The 19,597-nt window shown below is 44.3% G+C and overlaps 1 protein-coding gene and 1 pseudogene across 7 annotated transcripts in view; both read left to right on the plus strand.

Moving 5' to 3' along the window:
• The window catches only part of RABGEF1 (RAB guanine nucleotide exchange factor 1), a 78,822-nt gene that overhangs the window by 54,387 nt on the left and 4,838 nt on the right, over window positions 1-19,597 (plus strand). For all 7 annotated transcript variants that reach the window (XM_073012650.1, XM_073012653.1, XM_073012651.1 and 4 more), the window contains 4 exons: window positions 8,285-8,366; window positions 10,597-10,729; window positions 12,567-12,658; window positions 18,360-18,616. In XM_073012650.1, coding sequence (XP_072868751.1) covers window positions 8,285-8,366; window positions 10,597-10,729; window positions 12,567-12,658; window positions 18,360-18,616 — 564 coding nt within the window. The remainder of the gene's footprint in view (window positions 1-8,284; window positions 8,367-10,596; window positions 10,730-12,566; window positions 12,659-18,359; window positions 18,617-19,597) is intronic.
• Window positions 1,350-5,832, plus strand: LOC103246920 (adenylate kinase 4, mitochondrial pseudogene; annotated as a pseudogene).

Below are 19,597 nucleotides of genomic sequence, written 5' to 3' on the forward strand. Positions count from 1 at the left end.
TAGAAGGATAGATTTGGGCACCGCAGTGTGTACCTGCTGTCCCCCCTACTCAGGAGGGAGACAGGAGGATTGCTTGAGCCTAGGAATGTGAGGCTGCAGTGAGCTACAATTACATCTGTGAATAGCTACTACACTCCATCCTAGGCAATGTAGTCAAATGCAATTTCTGAAAAAATAATAAAACAATAACAAGTTAAATTATAGCGCCATAAAGGAAAATTCAAATATCAGTTAAAATGTTGTCCCCCATAACAAAGTTAGACTTGAGGGTTTAATAGTTTAAAAAAAAAAAAAAAAAACTCATCTTGGCTGGTCGCGGTGTCTCACATTTATAATCTCAGCACTTTGGGAGGCCGAGGCGGGCGGATCACCTGAGGTCAGGAGTTCGAGACCAGCCTGGCCAATATGATGAAACCCTGTCTCTACCAAAAATACAAAAACAAGCTGGGCGTAATCCCAGCTACTTGGGAGGCCAAGACAGGAGAATTGCTTGAACCCAGGAGGTAGAGATTGCAGTGAGCCAAGATCGCGCCATTGCGTGATGGGTGGTGACAAGATGGGTGATCTCACCTGGGTGACAAGAGTGAAACTCCATCTCAAGAAAAAAAAAATCGTACATTCCATAATGGTAGTCGTTTTGTTATATAGACCCGTTCTGCTTATTGAAAGGATTTGAGGTTTACAAAATTAATTTAAAATAACAGTGAGATAATAGGGTCATAATTTAATGGTACTTGGAGTTTAAAAACATGTTCTTATGGGCATATTCTTCACGTAGCTACTACTGTGATTACCTACATAGAAGTCCAGGCATAGGCTGGGTGCGGTGGCTTATGCCTATAATCCCAGCACTTTGGGAGGCTAAGGCAGGCAGGTCACTTGAGGCCAGGAGTTTGAGACCAGCCTGTTCAACATGGCAAAACCCTGTCTCTACTAAAAATACAAAAATTATCCGGTGTGATGGCACTTGCTTTTAATCCCAGCTACAAGGGAGGCTGAAGCACTTGAACCTGGGAAGCAGAGGTTGCAGTGAGCCGAGATGGCACCTCTGCACTCCAGCTTGGGCAACACAGCAAGACTTTTGTCTAAAAAGATTAAAAAAAAACAAAGTCCAGGCTGAAAACTAAAACTAGTTCTCTGAAAGAATATCTCCAGCAAACCTAAAGTATAGTCCATGGATATATTTGTCTGGTGATCTAGTTTAGTACAGAAATGAAACTTAGAGAATGTATCATGTAAATATATTTCATCAATTCATAGGTGAGGGCTAGATGGAAGTCTCCTTGGAGAACTGGAAATAGAGGTGTGGGGTGGTGGTAATGAAAACCCACGCATTTGAGCCACGGAGCATGCTCAGATCGAGGCCCATCCTGCTTTCAGTCAACTCTGGGGTAGGGTGGGTAGCATCAGGACTTTTCTCATAGAGTAGTTCTGGATCTACTTGGGTTCACACCTCAGAGCAGGAAGGTAACAACTTTTCTCGTGAGCATCGCTAGAAAGATCTAGTCACCATCGTCTCAGCACAGGCGTTAGTATAAAATAAGCACACTTACTGCTGCTACCACCGATCTAGAGAAGGAGACAGCTCCAGTAAGAAAAAGTGAGACTTACGGTGTGCCCCACGGTAGTTTGTCCTTCTTGTTTGTAATTATAGAATATTATAATGATTGCATTCAGTCTTCCCATGTAAATTGAAAGCCATCTGAGCATTTTCTTGACTTTTTTATAGAATTGGTACAGTGACTTGAGTTCTACTCATCGTGTAATGAGTAATGAGTGCTTTTAGAATGAATACAAATGTAATTTTTAGGAAGTTCAGGGAAACATCTTACCAAGAATATCCAAGGGGAGCCGGCGAGTCCCAGTGCGAGTGGAGGGTGCCAGAGGTAGGGGGCCGAGAAACAAAGTTCCCGGGGCTCCCTCCAGGGCCGTGGTCGGGGCTGCGCATTTGGCCGCCCCCCTCCTCGCGAAGACAGTGGCTTCTAAACTCCTGCGCGCGGTCATCCTCGGGCCACCCGGCTCGGGCAAGGGCACCGTGTGCCAGAGGATCGCCCAGAACTTTGGCCTCCAGCATCTCTCCAGCGGCCACTTCTTGGGGGAGAACATCAAGGCCAACACCGAAGTTGGTGAGACAGCATAGCAGTATATAGAGAGAAGTCTTTTGGTTCCAGACCATGTGATCACACGCCTAATGACGTCTGAGTTGGAGAATAGGCGTGGCCAGCACTGGCTCCTTGATGGTTTTCCTAGGACATTAGGACAAGCCGAAGCCCTGGACAAAATCTGTGAAGTGGATCTAGTGATCAGTTTGAACATTCCATTTGAAACACTTAAAGATCGTCTCAGCCGCCGTTGAATTCACCCTCCTAGCGGAAGGGTATATAACCTGGACTTCAATCCACCTCATGTACATGGTATTGATGATGTCACTGGTGAGCCATTAGTCCAGCAGGAGGATGATAAACCCGAAGCAGTTGCTGCCAAGCTAGGACAGTACAAAGATGTGGCAAAGCCAGTCATTGAATTATACAAGAGCCGAGGAGTGCTCCACCAATTTTCCGGAACGGAGACAAACAAAATCTGGCCCTACATTTACACACTTTTCTCGAACAAGATCACACCTATTCAGTCCAAAAGAAGCATATTGACCCTGCCCAATGGAAGAACCAGGAAGATGTGGTCATTCATTCAGTTGTGTGTGTAGTATTGGTGCTGTGTCCAAATTAGAAGCCAGCTGAGGTAGCTTACAGCATCTTTTCTAGTTGAAATGGTGAACTGATCGGAAAACAAATGAGTAGAAAGAGTTCACAAGAGGCCCTCCTCTGCCTTTCAAAAGGAAGGTCACCTACACATGTTTAAGGTATCTCTGCACATGTCTCAAGCCCTTCACAAGAAAGCAAGTACAGTGTGGATTTCAAATGGTGTGTAACTTCAGCTCCAGCTGGTTTTTGACAGCTGTTGCTGTGGTATTCTTTTTTACACGTGATGGTGATAGTATCTGGTTCTCTCCATCCCCACAAAGGCTGTTGAACCACAGCACCAGGAAGCCTGAGAATGAATCCTAAGGGCTGTAGCCCAGGCTTTGTCCCAGGTTTTCTGGTGTGTGCCCCCCCGGGTAACAGTGAAATTGAAGCTACTTACTCACAGTGGTGGTTTCTCTGGTCTTGAGTGACTATGTCCACAGTTCATTTTTTTCCGGTGGGAATAACTCCTTTTCTGTATCCACACTCCATAGAGTCTCTCCTTTTCAGACATCCTGGGATGAAAGAATTTGGCTGTTTTTTTTGTTTTTGTTTTTGTTTTTGACATCTGTTTTCACTTTTAGGCTGTTAAACAAAACTGATAGTTACTGCTCTTATCCTTCTCAAATTCTTCTAAGAACTGAGAGTGATGGGGCTGTATTGAATTTCTGTATGCACCGGGAACTGAGCTATGAAGAGGATCTTATTAAATTGCTGGTCTGACTCTCATGGATTGACACTGTTCCTTTCTTTTATTGTGAAAAAAAAAAACCCCTAAAAGTCTTGGGAACCCCCTAAAGTCTTTTGGGAATCCTCAAAAAGCATGGGAAGTATAAGTATTTAGCTACATAAATGTTGTAAGATCATATCTTATGTATAGAAGTAATAAGACCATTTGGAATTACTAGACTAATTGAATAGTTACGGTTTCTATTCAGTACAACAAAATGTATTTTGAGAGTGCTACTAACTATTGATGCTGACAGTGTTTCACTCCTATGAGTGACCCAAACATATTATAAATAGGTGGTAAAGGGAGTAGAGCCTGTGGGGTTGAGCAGAATGTTGTACTAGCTGTGCCTGGACTGAGTATAATAACTTTATGATTATGGGAAAACAAAATCTTTATTTTTTTTTTTCTGTTCCAAAGATTCATCCTGTGGGGTGGCCATGAAGTCTAGAATTAGATACTAATATTTTGTCATTTTGTCATGCATTATAACATAGTATCAATAAACCATTTGTTAAAAGATTTAAAAAAAGAGAAAAGAAAAAAAAAGAAAATCCAAGGGAAAACAGAACAGTAATAGAAGCACAGATACAGCAACATGGCAAGATAAGTCTACAGAATTTACTTACAGTGTACATACTAGTGATAAAAAAACAGCCTAGCATTTTTTTTTTTAAATAGTAATTTTAGGCTGGGTGCTGTGACTTAACGCCAGTAATCCCAGCACTTTGGGAGGCCAGGGCAGGCGAATCACGAGGTCAGGAGTTCGAGACCGGCCTGTCCAACGTGGTGAAACCCCTTCTCTACTATGAAAAATACAAAAAATTAGCTGGACGTAGTGACAGGCGACTGTAATCCCAGCCACACGGGAGGCTAAGGCGGGAGAATTGCTTGAACCTGGGAGGTGGAGGTTGCAGTGAGCCGAGATGGCGCCCCTGCACTCCAGCCCGGGTGACAGAGTGAGACTCCATCTCAAAAAAAAAAAAGTAATTTTAAAAGACAACAGCAATAAAGAATGTTAAATATTGAGAATTTAATGTGTCAACTTAGAAGTTCATTCAAAGAATTAAAACACAGTTTGATGGTGGCCGGGTGTGGTGGCTTACGCCTGTGATCCCAGCGCTTTGGGAGGCCAAGGCGGGTGGATCACTTGAGGTCAGGAGTTCAAGACCAGCCTAGACAACTTTGCAAAACCCCATGTCTACTAAAAATAAAAAAATTAGCCGGGTGTGGTGGCACACACCTGTAGTCCCAGCTACTCAGGAGGCTGAGACAGGAGAATTGCTTGAACCTGGGAGGTGGAGATTTCAGTGGGTTAAGATCACGCCACTGCACTCCAGCCTGGGTGACAGATCGGGACTCCGTCTCAAAAAAAAAAAAAAAAAAAAGGACAAACTTTGCAGGTCAGTATAAACACTTAAAATATCATTTAAATTACAATGTTTCATTATTCTAGAAAAACAGGAAAACACATATACCATATGATTTTTTTTTTGTGAGGGGGTAAAAAGTAGGAATTTGTGAAGCAGGGAGGCTTCTAAATCCAGCAGATTTTTAAGTATGTTCTAAAATGAAAGTCATCACACCTAGATGAGATTTGGGTAAAAAATGAAAATATAGAACAGTGAAATAAACCAGAGATTTCATAAATAGATTTCATTTCTCAGGAGCAAGTTATATGACAACTGGGAGGACAAGAGGGAATAAGGTCATGCTTTACTAACTGCTGCTGATGACAGATAGGCTTGTATAAAGTTTATTTTAGTTCTGTGTTTCATACCATGCACCTTACATTTCAGCCAAATCAAAGAGCTAACCGTGAAAGTATTGAGAAGAAAGTAAATTGGCATATGAGCTTGATATGGTGGCTCACGCCTATAATACCAGCACTTTGGGAGGCCGAGGCAGCTGGATCACTTGAGACCAGGAGTTCAAGACCAGCCTAGCCAACACGGTGAAACACTGTCTCTACTAAAAATACAAAAATTAGCTGGGCATGGTGGCCAGTGCCAGTAATCCTAGCTACTCGGGAGGCTGAGGCAGGAGAATCACTTGAACCGGGAGGCAGAGATTGCAGTGAGCCGAGATCCCACCATTGCACTCCAGCCTGGGTGACAGAGCGAGACTGTCTCAAAAAAAAAAAAAAAGAAAAAAACAACAACAAAAATTAGCTGGGTGTGGCGGTGCATGCCTGTAATCCCAGCTACTTCGGAGGCTGAGGCAGGAGAATCGCTTGAACCCAGGACACAGAGGTTGCAGTGAGATCACGCCACTGCATTCCAGCCTGGGCAAGAGAGCAAGACTCCATCTCGGAAAAAAAAAAAAAAAGAAAATAGATTAGGATATGTATTTCAGCAAGAGGAGCTAAAATTGAACTATCAAAAAATTGTTTTCCCCGGGCGCGGTGGCTCACACCTGTAATCCCAGCACTTTGGGAGGTCAAGGCCAGAGGATCACTTGAACCCAGGAGTTTAAGACCAGCCTGGGCAACACAGTGAGACCTTGTCTCTATATGTGTTAAAAAATTAAGTAAAAAGAGGAATAAAATTTAAAACATTAAAAAAAAAAAAAAAAGAATTTCTTTGTTTGTCTTGAGTCAGAATCTCACTGTGTCACCCAGGCTGGAGTGCAATGGTGTGATCTCGGCTCATTGCAGCCTCCGCTTCCAGGGTTCAAGCAATTCTCCTGCCTTAGCCTCCCGAGTAGCTGGGATTACAGGTGTGTACTAGCATGTCCAGCTAATTTTTGTGTTATTAGTAGAGACGGGGTTTCGCCATTTTGGCCAGGCTGGTCTCGAACTCCTGACCTCAGGTGATCCACCCGCCTCGGCCTCCCAAAGTGCTGGGATTACAGGCGTGAGCCACTGCGCCTGGCCAAAAGAATTGTTTTTAATGACCAGATAAAAGGCTTAATAGTATTAACTTTTTTAAAAATCTGTGCAATAAAAAATAAAACAGTGGGAAGTCATGAATATAAATAAGAGCTTAATGTAGTGAAATATCTGAACTTTACTAAAGGTAGTCCCTAGGCTTTTATAGATGAGGGATCAATTTTAATTCACCAAATGGCATGTATATGGGTAAGTAGTCGACAGTAATGAGGGCTGCAGTCACGGTGATCACAAAGTGCCGTGAGTGCTTTTGGCCTTTTTCACTGAGGGAACGAGGTGACTGCCCACGACCCTGAGAATCCTGCCATCCTTTTAGACTTAAGCCAGACCGTCAGACTGCTGCAGGCTTCCACAGGATGTATCGGCCCTTGGCGTGTGATGTCAATGGCCTATGTAGATGAGGTCTGTGACAGCCGGTCCCGGGGGTTTGTTCTCGGCCTTATTCATGCTCTTCTACGGTGACATCCTTGTGAGAACCCTTGGGAGAAATTTTTGATTTTGATGTCAGAATTTCATCTGAAGGATTGGTTTGCTTTTGTCTTTTGAACCCTGAATTATGTAACTGTTTTCATCTTAATGATGACTGCTAAAAAGTTTACTTAAAAACAGATGTATGGGCTGACTCTTGACTAATTTAGACATCTTCCAGGAAAACATTTCTGTCTTGTCATCTGTGGCTCTGCTTTCAGTCTCTCTCTGTGTTTAATTTGCTTTTTTTTTTTTTTTTAAACTTGTTGTTGTTGAAATTTTTTAACTTTTCTTTTCTTTTCTGAGATGGGGTCTCACTATGTTGCCCAGGCTGGTCTCGAACTCGTAGGCTCAATCGATCTCTAGCCTCAGCCTCCCAGAGCACTGGGATTACTTTGTTATTCTTTTTATTTTCTAGTCTCTTGTGCTGAACTGCATATATCTTTTAAATAGACTTTAAATTCTCTTTGGTAGAAAGTGAGAAACAAATACATATATTACACCTATAAAATCAGTAAAACCAAATGAAAATTATCAGACCCAATGTTGTCAGGGCAATAGGGAAATAAGCCCATACACGTGGTTAATGACAGTGTGCACTGAGTTTCTGAGGAGTGTGAGTAGCAATAGATGCTTAGAGCTATGACGTTATTTATTCTTATTAAGTGGTTAATGCCACTTTTGGAAATGTATCACAGAGAAGTGACCCAAAAGAAGATAGTCGTTACAAAATTTTTTATAGCTACGATGCACAACAGTGAAAGAGGGGAAGCAACTCAAATGCACAGTGGTAGAGAAGAGTCAAATAAGTCAGTTAATATGATGGAATGTTATAAAGCCACCAAAAATGATTCAGTGGGTTAAAGAGAAATGTCCATAAAATATGTAAATTATCAAGACATGCATTAACTCTATTTAAGACTATGTAGATATAGAAAAAAGAATGAGATGGTCATGGTGAGACTGCTAGGTGGGAAGGGGTCCCCGGAAAAACTCCAGCCGGCCTGCCCACCGGGGTGGAGCTTTGGGAAGTTTGCACCATTTGTAGCGGGGAGGAGCCTGGCGCCTCTTCTTTCTGTGTGGAGCCTGGGATTTTAGCTCCTGGCAGGAAGCACTCTAGCAGGGATTCTGGCCTTGTGAGAGTCTCTGATTCCCCCTTTTCATCTAATAAAACCCTGTCTTACTCACCATTCAAACTGTCTGTGAGCCTAAATTTTTGTGGCCGTGAGACAGACAAGGACCCCTTAGCTGAACTAAGGAAAAGTCTGGCAACAGTAGATATTGGAAATAATATTAATGGATAGGATTTACTCTCCTGCAGGATTAATATAACCTGTGAGTACTTTTAGGCTTACTACCAGTACAAGGAGTGGCTTTTGGAAAGTTCTTAGAATGTAGAGCTGTGCTTCTGCACTTTGTTCAGCTACAAGCGGCCTCTTTGTCTCTCTGTTTCAGGATCTGAGCATTGAAGAACAGTCAGAGTGTGCTCAGGATTTCTACCACAATGTGGCCGAAAGGATGCAGACTCGCGGGAAAGGTAACACTGTTAGCCATTGAGAGATTGCAGGTATTGCAGAGGGACGACTGCTCAGTCTCTTAGCAATTTCTTTCTTTCCCTGATGGTCTGGCTGTTTTGTAGACTTCATCCTGTAACCTCACTGACATTCTGGGAACTGGTCTTATACTTAGCAGTGCCTTTAACTGTGCCATGTGCATCTTTCCAGGAGCAATTGGATAATTTATTGAGTAATGCTTAATAACTCCATTAGGGGCAGGGGTGGAGCAGACGAAAACCTCTTAGGGCCTGGTGCAGTGACTCATGCCTGTAATCCCAGCACTTTGGGAGGCTAAAGTGGGCGGATCACTTTAGGCCAGGAGTTCAAGACCAGCCTGGCCAACATGGTGAAACCCCGCCTCTATTAAAAATACAAAAAGTAGCCGGGTGTCGTGGTGCATGTCTGTAATCCCAGCTACCTGGGAGACCGAGGAACAAGAATCTGTTTGAACCTGGAAGATGGAGGTTGCAGTGAGCTGAGATTGCACCACTGCACTCCAGCCTGGGTGACAAATCAAGACTCTGTCTCCAAAACAGAAAGAGAGAGAGAAAGAAAAAAACTTCTTGGAAGGCTTTGCTAAATGAATTTCCCATTTTGGAATCACCATTTTGGTGAGTCATTGTATTAATAGTTAAAAAAAAAAGTTGGGGGGGGCACTTCAGGTTTTTAGGGATTCTTTATGGATTCAACCTCCAGTGATGTTAGACTTTAGGATGTACTCAGGACATGTGTGTATCTGAGAAATCTGCTCCATTTGTATACCTCCAAGAGCTCTAAGGTGTTATGGTAAACCTCAGAAAAATGAAAGGATAAGTTTCATCAGCATTCATCAGTCTTGGGAGTTGCAAATGCCTTTTCAATGTAGGACAGGGAGTGACCTTGCTGAGGTCTCCCCATTTGGCAGGGTGTACACTGTTAGGTCCTGCCAGACAACTTCAGTTAGAACGAGGATGCTGTGGAAGGCAGCCCAACATTTGAAAGAAGTTTTTTTGTTTGTTTGTTTTTGTCAAGACAGAATATCACTCTGTCGCCCAAGCTGGAGTATAGTGGTGTGACCTCGGCTCACTGCAACTCTGCCTCCCAGGTTCAAGTGATTCTCCTGTCTCAGCCCCCGAGTGGCTGGGACTACAGGTGCGTGCCACCACACCCAGCTAATTTTTGTATTTTTAGTAGAGAGGAGATATCACCATGTTGGCCAGGCTGGTCTTGAACTCCTAACCTCAGGTGATCCACTTGCCTCAGCCTCCCAAAGTGCTGGGATTACAGGAGTGAGCCACCGCACCCGGCCAGTAAGTTCTTTTGTAAGCATATTTTTATTTATTTATTTATTTATTTATTTATTTATTTATTTATTTTGAGGTGGAGTCTCACTCTGTCGCCCAGGCTGGAGTGCAATGGCGCGATCTCAGCTCACTGCAAGCTCCGCCTCCTGGGTTCATGCGATTCTCCTGCCTCAGCCTTCTGAGTAGCTGGGACTACAGGTGCCCGCCACCACGCCTGGCTAATTTTTTTGTATTTTTAGTAGAGATGGGGTTTCACTGTGTTAGCCAGGATGGTCTCAATCTCCTGACCTCGTGATCCGCCCGCCTCGGCCTCTCAAAGTGCTGGGATTATAGGCGTGAGCCACCGCGCCTGGCCTGTAAGCATATTTTTAAATATAACATTCTTATACTTTTGTTCTGAGTGTATTTAATGTATTTCTAGTAAATTAGTTTTTTGCTGTGTAGAATGTACTATGAAAATATACTCTTGGCCAGGCATGCTGTCTCATGCCTATAAACCTAGTACTTTGGGCGGCTGAGGCAGGTAGATTGCTTGAGCCCAGGATTTTGAGACCAGCCTGGGCAACATGGTAAAACCCCATCTCTACAAAGAAAAAAACCTACAAAAATTATTCAGGCATGGTGGTGTGTGCCCGTGGTCCTAGCTACTTGGGAGTCTGAGGTAGGAGAATGGCTCGAGCCCAGGAGGTGGAGGTTGCAGTGAGCCAAGTTCATGCCGCTGCACTCCAACCTGGGTGACAGAGCCAGACTCTGTTTCCAAAAAAATATATATATATATATACACACACACACACACATGTATACACACACATATATATGCACACATATATACACACACACACACACGTATTCACACACACACATATGTGTATACACACACACACACACACATATATATATATCTTGATCTTTTCTCTGGTTATTTCAGTGCCTCCAGAAAGAGTCGAGAAGATAATGGATCAGATTGAAAAGTACATCATGACTCGTCTCTATAAACACGTGTTCTGTCCAGAAACTACTGATGATGAGAAGAAAGATCTTGCCATTCAAAAGAGGATCAGGTAGTTGCTTATTTTGTTTTGCTTTATACTTACTACTTACTAATGGAAGAACACACTGGGGGGAAATAAGGCACCTGCCTTTCAAACCTTAAGGGAAAGCAACAGTTCACGTTCCTGCTTCCTTAGAGTGGAAGCTGCTCTGTTGTGTCAGAAAGACAAGGAATGTGACTTTACCTATCCATCTCTGTCAAAGCAGCTTTTGGTAAGAGTTGTATTTGGCATTTGAGATTGTTTTCAATCCCTGAAATCGCCAAGGAATTGGGGGACTGTGTTCTTGGTCCATTACCATTTCCTCAAGCAGGAAGCTGTGAATATCCGTATCAAGGCAGGGGATGTTGGCTGGGCCCAGTGGCTCATACCTGTAGTTCTAGCACTTTGGGAGGCTGAGGTGGGTGGCTCACTTGAGGCAAGGAGTTCAAGACCAGCCTGGGCAGCATGGTAAAACCCCGTCTCTACTAAAAATACAAAAATTAGCCAGGCATAGTGGCGCATGTCTATGATCCCAGCTACTTGGGAGGCTAAGGCACGAGAATAACTTGAATCCAGGTGGCGGAGGTTGCAGTGAGCCGAGATCGTGTCACCACACTCCAGCCTGGGCAACAGAGCAAGACTCCTTCTCAAATAACAAGTCAGTGGATGTCATCTTTCCTCATTCCTCCCAGGGGTGCACATTTTTCACCATTCCCCAGTCACATCTTTCACTAGCATTGGATTGATGACATTGCCCACAGCACCCAGTCTTCCAGGCTCACTGGGGCAAGCCCCAGCACTCTGCACTCCAGTTGCGGTGGACAGTGAGGAAAAGACCACCTAAGTGTGGGAACAGGGCCAAGGCTGAGCTGATGAGGTGTTTTAAGGGAAGAGGGGCCTTGGAGTCCCAGGTTCCAGACAGGGGCTGGTACTTGCCAGATCTGTATTGGAAGTTTCACAGCTGAAGTGAGGAGTTGATACTGGGCAGGTTGAAGATACGGAGCACAAGGTCAGGAGCCAGAAGTAACCAGAGGGGCCCTGGACCAAGATACAGAATGGAAGCAGTAACCAAGCAAGAGGGGAGGCCCGCAGCAGGGTAGTTGGAGTGCAGTTAGGGTGGGACCAGGAAACACACAGTGAGTGATTCAGGCATGGTGATCCTGCCCGTGGCCTCCTACATGAACTCCAGTGTGCCTCAGAAATTGAGGGCTGAGGCCAGGTGCAGTGGCTCACACCTGTAATCCCGGTACTTTGGAAGGCCAAGGCAGGCAAATCACCTGAGGTCAGGAGTTTGAGACCAGCCTGGCCAACAGGGTGAAACCCCATCTCTAGTAAAAGTACAAAAATTAGCTGGGCATGGTGGTGGGCGTCTGTAGTCCCAGCTGCTTGGGAGGCTGAGGCAGGAGAATTGCTTGAACCCAGGATGCAGAGGCTGCAGTGAGACAAGATCGGCTCTTCAGCCTGGGCAACAGAGTTACTCCATCTCAAAAAAAAAAAAAAAAAAAGGTTGAGGACTGAGTGTAAAAGAACATTAATGCTGTAGACAGTGAGGACAGGCAGCAGCCAGTTCTCAAATGGTGACTTTCAAATACCGAGTGCATTTCAGTGTTGGTAGTACTGTGTAATGTCATTTCAGTCAGCAAGATGGCCTTCCATTCTTGTGATAAGTGTAGAAGTCTCATTTTAGGATCCTAGCTGCTTTGTCATGTCATTTGACCTCCTAGTACTTGGAGGGTTGATGTGTGTGGGCCTGGGATTGTCTGAGTGATCAATGATGCCTCAGGCTTTCCCTAAACTGAAGGAGGTGACAAGACGAATGGCCACGGTTCATCCTTGGAGCCCTTGTTTACTGTCTCTCTCTCTTTAGAGCCCTGCGCTGGGTTACGCCTCAGATGCTGTGTGTCCCTGTTAATGAAGACATCCCAGAAGTGTCTGATATGGTGGTGAAGGCTATCACAGGTCAGTGAAACCAAGAGCCTTTTTATTGCGATGTTTCCCCTTAAGGGTAACATGTTGCTGTAATATTAGTCTATACATTTGTAAAATGCAGATTGTCGAAGGTACATTGGAATGTAGTAAAAGTAATTTGTGAGATTGTTAGTTTTATGAATTTGATGGCATTCAGAAGAGCAGGTTAACTCTTTTCCCCCTTTATTTTCAGGGATTATGGTCTCGTTTCTTGGGCATTGAACTCAACTAAGGTCAAATACAGAATAAATATTTTTTTCTCTTTTTTGTGCTTCTTTTTTTATGTAGTTTTTATTCAGCTGACTGTTCCCATGATAGAAAAAATTTCTTTTTTTTTTTTTTTTTTTTTGTTTTAAGACGGAGTCTTGCGCTGTCGCCCAGGCTGGCGTGCAGTGGCGCGATCTCGGCTCACTGCAAGCTCCGCCTCCCGGGTTCACGCCATTCTCCTGCCTCAACCTCCCGAGTAGCTGGGACTACAGGCGCCTGCCACCTCGCCCAGCTAGTTTTTTTGTATTTTTTAGTAGAGACGGGGTTTCACCGTGTTAGCCAGGATGGTCCCGATCTCCTGACCTCGTGATCCGCCCGTCTTGGCCTCCCAAAGTGCTGGGATTACAGGCTTGAGCCACCGCGCCCGGCCTACAAATTTCTTAAAGATTCAGTTGCATTTATGTATTCAAAATAATTTTGGAGAGAAGAAGGGAACTGGTAAGGCAAGGTAATCCCCATGCTGGAGAACATATTAAAATGATGCCTCTGACTGGTTGTTAATTAGAGAAGCGCTGTGAGTTATTTTTCTGGTTTGATCGTTAAATAAATGAAGTGCCCCAGGTTGATGTGGCGCTGCCGTTCTAGACAGGTCCAGCCTCCTTATAAGGTTTGTTTGTCATTCATGGGAATGACCCAGCAAGACTGCAACACAAACGTTTCAATTAAAAAAAAAAGTCTTAATGAAGGGATGTTCAACTTTGGCCAGTGTCTCCTTTATTAGAAAGAGGACTTAGAAAGGCTTGTTCATGTAGACATTGTTAATGAAATTCTACTGGAAAGGAAGCAGGTCAGTTGATTAGTAGTGTTGGAGGCTGGCCATCGAGTAGGCTCCTTTTGTTATAGGAACCAGAGACTCACTCAAGCCACAGGAAGAGATGGAGGTTTGCTGAGGGTATTATCAGGATTATAAAGGAGGCGAAGTCTCTCAGGACTATCTTACTGCCTTTACAACGGCAAGAAGGTCTGCTCCAGGCATTCTCTGCTGGTGTGATTCTTCCACTTTCTCGGGTTCTGCTTCTCTTTGTGTATCTTCACATGTCAACTCCTGTTATTAAGTAAATTACTGGTTTCTGTAATTTCCTGTGCAAGTTCTGGAGGTAGAATCCAAGTGGCCCAGGTCAATACTATTGTGTTTTTTTCTTGCAAGCTTTTCTGCTAGGCTATGGCATAGGTCATGACTACTCTGTCTCCTGCACCGTTTGCTCCGGGAACCTCATAAGAGGTTGAAGGTGGAGGCCTTCTAAAAGCCTGAATACGGACCTGGGACTTGTGTTTTTTCTGACTCTTACTAGAAAGTTCAAGATCAGCTGGTTTATATTTAGAGTGTTCCATGAGAGTTTTGTCCAAGCCAACGTAGCCTTTACGGCCTGTTGCTAACAGGGAAGTCCCCAGGCTTCCTGGCCTCCTTCTCCCAGGTAGGGCATGGTTCACTGGGGCATCAGCTGGTGAAAGTAGAGGTGGGTGGCCTGAGGGATCAGGGAAGTGTATCTGTGTTCCCCGAATAGTGGGACTCAATAGGAGAGGCTGCCCATCAAGTTACGCAGTGTGGGTCATATTCTTCTAGGGCAGGAGACTCATGTTCTGGGCTGACAAGTAACAAATACGAGGTCTGTTGAAGAGAACTGCATAAAATTTTGAGAGTCTTCAAGGCCTCTGCCCTGAGGTCAAACACTCTTCAGGACTTCTGAAAGGAAGAGTGTGTCACCCCAGGAAGGGGACCAGAGAGTCCATCATCAGCTCCTCTTAGCTCCAAGAGTTTAGGACAAGGAGAGTGTCAGGGCCTGTGGCTGATGGTGGAAGTTTCCCTTTTTCTCTCTGTTTTGTTTAATTTTTAATTTTTGTGTGTACATAATAGGTGTATAGATTTATGAGTTCCATGAGCTATTTTGATCCAGGCAGGTAATGAGTGGTAATTGCCTTAGGGGAAATGGGGTCCATCCTCTGAAGCGTTTAGTTGTTGTGTTACAGACAATCCAGTTATATTCTCTTAATTAATTTTTAAGGTACAATTAAATTACTTTTGACTATAGTTCCCTTGTAGTGCTAGCAAATACTAGGTCTTATTCATTCTTTCTAACTTTTCTCGTTATCTGGTTACCTCTTGGCCACTATACCCCACTATCCCCCATGCCCCGCACTACCCTTCCCAGCCTCTGGTAACCATCCTTCTGGTAAAACATCCTTCAATTGTTTTCAGTTTTTAGCTCCCGCCAATGAGTGGGAACATGCGATGGTTGTCTTTCTGTGCCTGGCTTATTTCACTTCATAATATCCTCCCAGAGTTTCATCCATGTTATTGCAAATGACTGGATCCCATTCTTTGATGTGGCTGAATAGTACTCCACTGTGTGTGCGCGCCACATTTTCTTTATCCATTCATCTGTTGATAGACACCCTTTCCCATTTGGCTTCGCCTGCATGACTTCTGTGTGGCTGTGGGGGCAGTGGTTCTTAGCCAGGCACCAGTGGTCCCCCAGAGACATTGGATGACATCTGGAGACTTATTTATTTATTTATTTATTTATTTTTGAGACAGGATCTCTGTGTCACCCAGGCTGGAGTGCAGTGGCACGATCGTGGCTCACTGCAGCCTTGACCTCACAGGCTCAAGCAATCCTCCCTCCTCAGCCTCCCGAGTAGCTGGGACCACAGGCACGTGCCACCATACCCAGCTAATTTTTGTTCACATTCTGTAGAGACAGAGTTTCATCATGTTGCCTTGGCCGTTCTCAAACTCTTAGACTCAAGTGATCCTCCCACCTTTACCTCCCTAACTTACTAGGATTACAGGTGTGAGCCACTGAGCCAGACCTGGAGACATTTTAAAATGTCCAGCTGTGGGGGGGTACTACTAACATCTAGTGGGTAGAGGCCAAGGATGCTACTAAACATTCTACAATGCACAAGATAGTTCCCTACAACAAAGAATTATTCAGCCCCAAATGTCAGGAGTGTCCATGTAGAGAAACCATGACCTGGAGGTATAGCCTTTGATTTCACAACTCTATTCAAGATAAGCCTGGACCCCTGGACCCGGCAGAGATGGAGCACACACTCAGCCCTGTGCTTCCTATTCATGACAAGGCAGAGCCCTGGGAGAAGACATAGAGCAATTATGCAGGGTTCTGAAGAGTAAATCATAGCAGGCAGGCTGGGGAGGGAAACTATTAGACAGCAGTGAGTTTCCTGGGTGTTGCTTTCTCCTCGCGTATCTCCTAGTTGAGGCTTTGAAGCAATGCAAATCGTGGAATCGCACACCAGGATGGGAATCCAAAGAGTTCCACGAAGACTTCCTTCAGGCTGGAGGATGCTAGGAAGGGGTATCTGCAGGATGAAGCATGTGGAAGAAGTCCCTGGGGGTGTTTATCTTCCTTTATTCTCCTTTTCCTTCCTTTCTCTCACTTTTTCCACCCCAGCCCTGCCTCATGGCAATAGCAGCCACACACACATCCAGATAAAACATAATTCACTTTTTACTCGCTTTCAAAATGTCAACAATAAAGATGAATAGGATGCCAGATGAAAGAACACTGATAAATAAAGATTAACAAGAAAGTGGTTTAAACTTTAAAAGAGAGAGAAAAAAATCAATAAAAGGTAGAAAGCTAAAGATAGATGTAGGTGGTAAAAATGGCTTTAAAAAATCTTACCCAGTCTTACCCAATTCTTATGTATAGTAAGTTCCATATAAAAAGAAAAATAAATAGATCAGTATAACAATAATTATAACACAGAATTAAAGGATTAAAGGAAGCAAACAATAAAATAAGCAAAAATTATGTAATTCACACAGTAGCCTCATAAGTAAGGGAGTAAAAGCACTTGTAAGTTAAAATAAGGCCTGTGTACTACCTAGCACATCTGCCCCCTACACGTTGTCTTTCATAGCAGATGGGCCTAGGAGGCGACCTCAGGGATGATCTAAGAACAGAAAGAATCCTTTGGTATACCCCACTGCCTGGCCCGAGTCTGAAACTTTTATTCCTGCTAGTGGCAAGAATTTGGTGTAAAATTAAGCTGCCTTGTCTTTTTTATGATGTTCCAAGTTGTCGGCAGATGTGCACCCCCAGAGGCACGCTCCCTCTCCAGCAATGCTGTCAGCGTGTATTTCACCACCCTTCGCTGTCCCCCAGGCTTATTGGAAAAGAGTGGGCGTTCATGAGAGCCCACTGCTTGGACTTAGTGGTAGTCGTGGGTAGTGAAATTTTTTCCTGGGAGAGGTAAAATGTTATTTTGAGATTAAATGTATTCCCTTGCTTGATCCCCTCTGCCAATCAGCAGGTGTGAATGTCGTGATTTCTGTAGCTAGGGGAGATCCACATGTTGGAGAGTTGGTCACTGTAGACCTAAGTGTGTTGGATTCCAGTAGCTGTTTTGTTTTTTAAAAAAAAGAAAAACAGGATTTTGCTCTGTTGCCCAGGCTGGAGGGCTGTGGTGTGATCACTGCAGCTTTAACCTCTCGGGATCAAGCCATCTTTCTGCCTTAGCCTTTCGAGTAGTTGGGACTATAGGCACACACCACCACACCCAGCTAATTTTTGTATTCTCACATCCAATACAAAGATGCTTTGTGTAGTAACCACATTTCTAAATAGCAGTATGCAAACTGGGACTGTCGAAAACATTCTAAAATGTAACAGAGGCACAGAAGCAGTAAAAAGACTCTTCATCAGACAACTTCTTCCTTCTCCATGGAGCTCAGAGGCAGCTTACATTGTGATTAGAAGTGTGGGCTTGGCCAGGCACGGTGGCTCACACCTGTAATCCCAGCACTCTGGGAGGCCAAGGTGGGCGGATCACCTGAGGTCAAGAGTTCGAGACCAGCCTGGCCAACATGGCAAAACCCTGTCTCTACTAAAAATACAAAAAGTAGCTGGGCGTGATGGCGGGCGTCTGTAATCTCAGCTACTTTAAAGGCTGAGGCGGGAGAATCGCTTGTACCCAGGAGGCAGAGGTTGCAGTGAGCAGAGATCATGCCACTGCACTCCAGCCTGGGCAACAAAGAGTGAAACTCTGTCTCAAAAAAAAAAAAAAAAAAGGAGTGTGGGCTTTACAGTCAGGTAGACATGGTTTCAAATTCCCACCCTGCTCCCTACTGTCTGTACGATCTTGGGAAAATCATTTAACCTCTCTGAACCTCAGCCCCCTCATCCCTAAAATGGATAACATTAATAAGAGTATCCATTGCATAATCTGAGGATTAGAGAAATGTGCTTGTAGGGCACACTGTGTAGTACCTGGCTCTTGGTTCTATTTTCTGTGAGTATGAGATCATATTTAGTAAGTCATGTATACACTAAGTTAACTGCTGGAAAGGGGGTTAGTGAGGATTCCTTCATAACTTTAGAGATGAAACATGATTTTCCTATTGCTTCTTTTTTGTGATTCTTTTTACGTGGGAAATACTGTCTTTTCTGCTTTGTAGATATCATTGAAATGGATTCCAAGCGTGTGCCTCGAGACAAGTTGGCCTGCATCACCAAGTGCAGCAAGCACATCTTCAATGCCATCAAGATCACCAAGAACGAGCCGGCGTCAGCGGATGACTTCCTCCCCACCCTCATCTACATCGTTTTGAAGGGCAACCCCCCACGCCTTCAGTCTAATATCCAGTATATCACGCGCTTCTGCAATCCAAGCCGACTGATGACTGGAGAGGATGGCTACTATTTTACCAATCTGGTGAGTAAGTGAGTTCTTGGTGTTGTAGAGAAGGACTAGGAAGGTGGTGGTTTTAGGGATGTGACAGGTGACTCAGGCCCATGACAGGTGAATGCTCCTGTTTGAGAAGGCAGCATGGCTGAGGAAGCTCACTTTGCATCAGGGAGCACAAGGACCAGGCCATACAGACACTCTGCCTCCCAGCACTTGATCAGAGCTTGTGTTTGTCCTACGGAAACAGATGACATGTGTTGGGCATCACTCCCCACGGTCCTGGGTAGAAGAGTCCTTCACTTGGCTGGGCCTTTTCAACCATGAATAAGGCAAATTATATTTAAGTTAATAAGGCTGAATATTTCCCTCATTCATTCATTCATTCATTCATTCTACTACAGAGTCTGACTCTGTCACCGAGGCTGGAGTGCTGTGGTACAATCGTAGCTCACTGCAGCCTTGACCTCCCGGGCTCAAGCAGTCCTCTCACCTCAGCCTGCTGTGTAGCTGATACCACAGGCATGCACCATCACACCGGGCCAATTTTTTCTTTCTTTCTTTTTTTTTTTTAAGAGATGGGGTCTCGCTATGTTGCCCAGGCTGGTCTCATACTGCTGAACTCAAGCAATCCTCGCACCTCGACCTCCCTAAGGGTTGGAACTGCAGGCATGAGCCGCTGCTCCTGACCTGAATTCTTCCTTTTTCTTCCTACTAAACTCTGCTTATTTGCTTTCAAGGGAATGTACTATGAAGCTAATGAATTTGGAGCCTTGGGGCAGCTTATGGACTTGGTTTTTTGTGTTGAGAGGCTGGGAACTAAGAGGTGGGGAGGGGAAGCCAGGATACATAGGGGGCATTTCTGATAAATTGCCAAAAAATGTCTCAAAACAGGTACTTGAATCTCTGAGACTCTAAAAATATATCATGATTTATTTCTAGATTCTAAGTATGTATTCACATTTATACCTACTTTTGTATTTGTCACTTTTTCTCCTTTTCCTGTAAGTG

The sequence above is a fragment of the Chlorocebus sabaeus genome, chromosome 28, assembly GCF_047675955.1.
Source record: "Chlorocebus sabaeus isolate Y175 chromosome 28, mChlSab1.0.hap1, whole genome shotgun sequence".
NCBI classification, from domain to species: domain Eukaryota; kingdom Metazoa; phylum Chordata; class Mammalia; order Primates; family Cercopithecidae; genus Chlorocebus; species Chlorocebus sabaeus.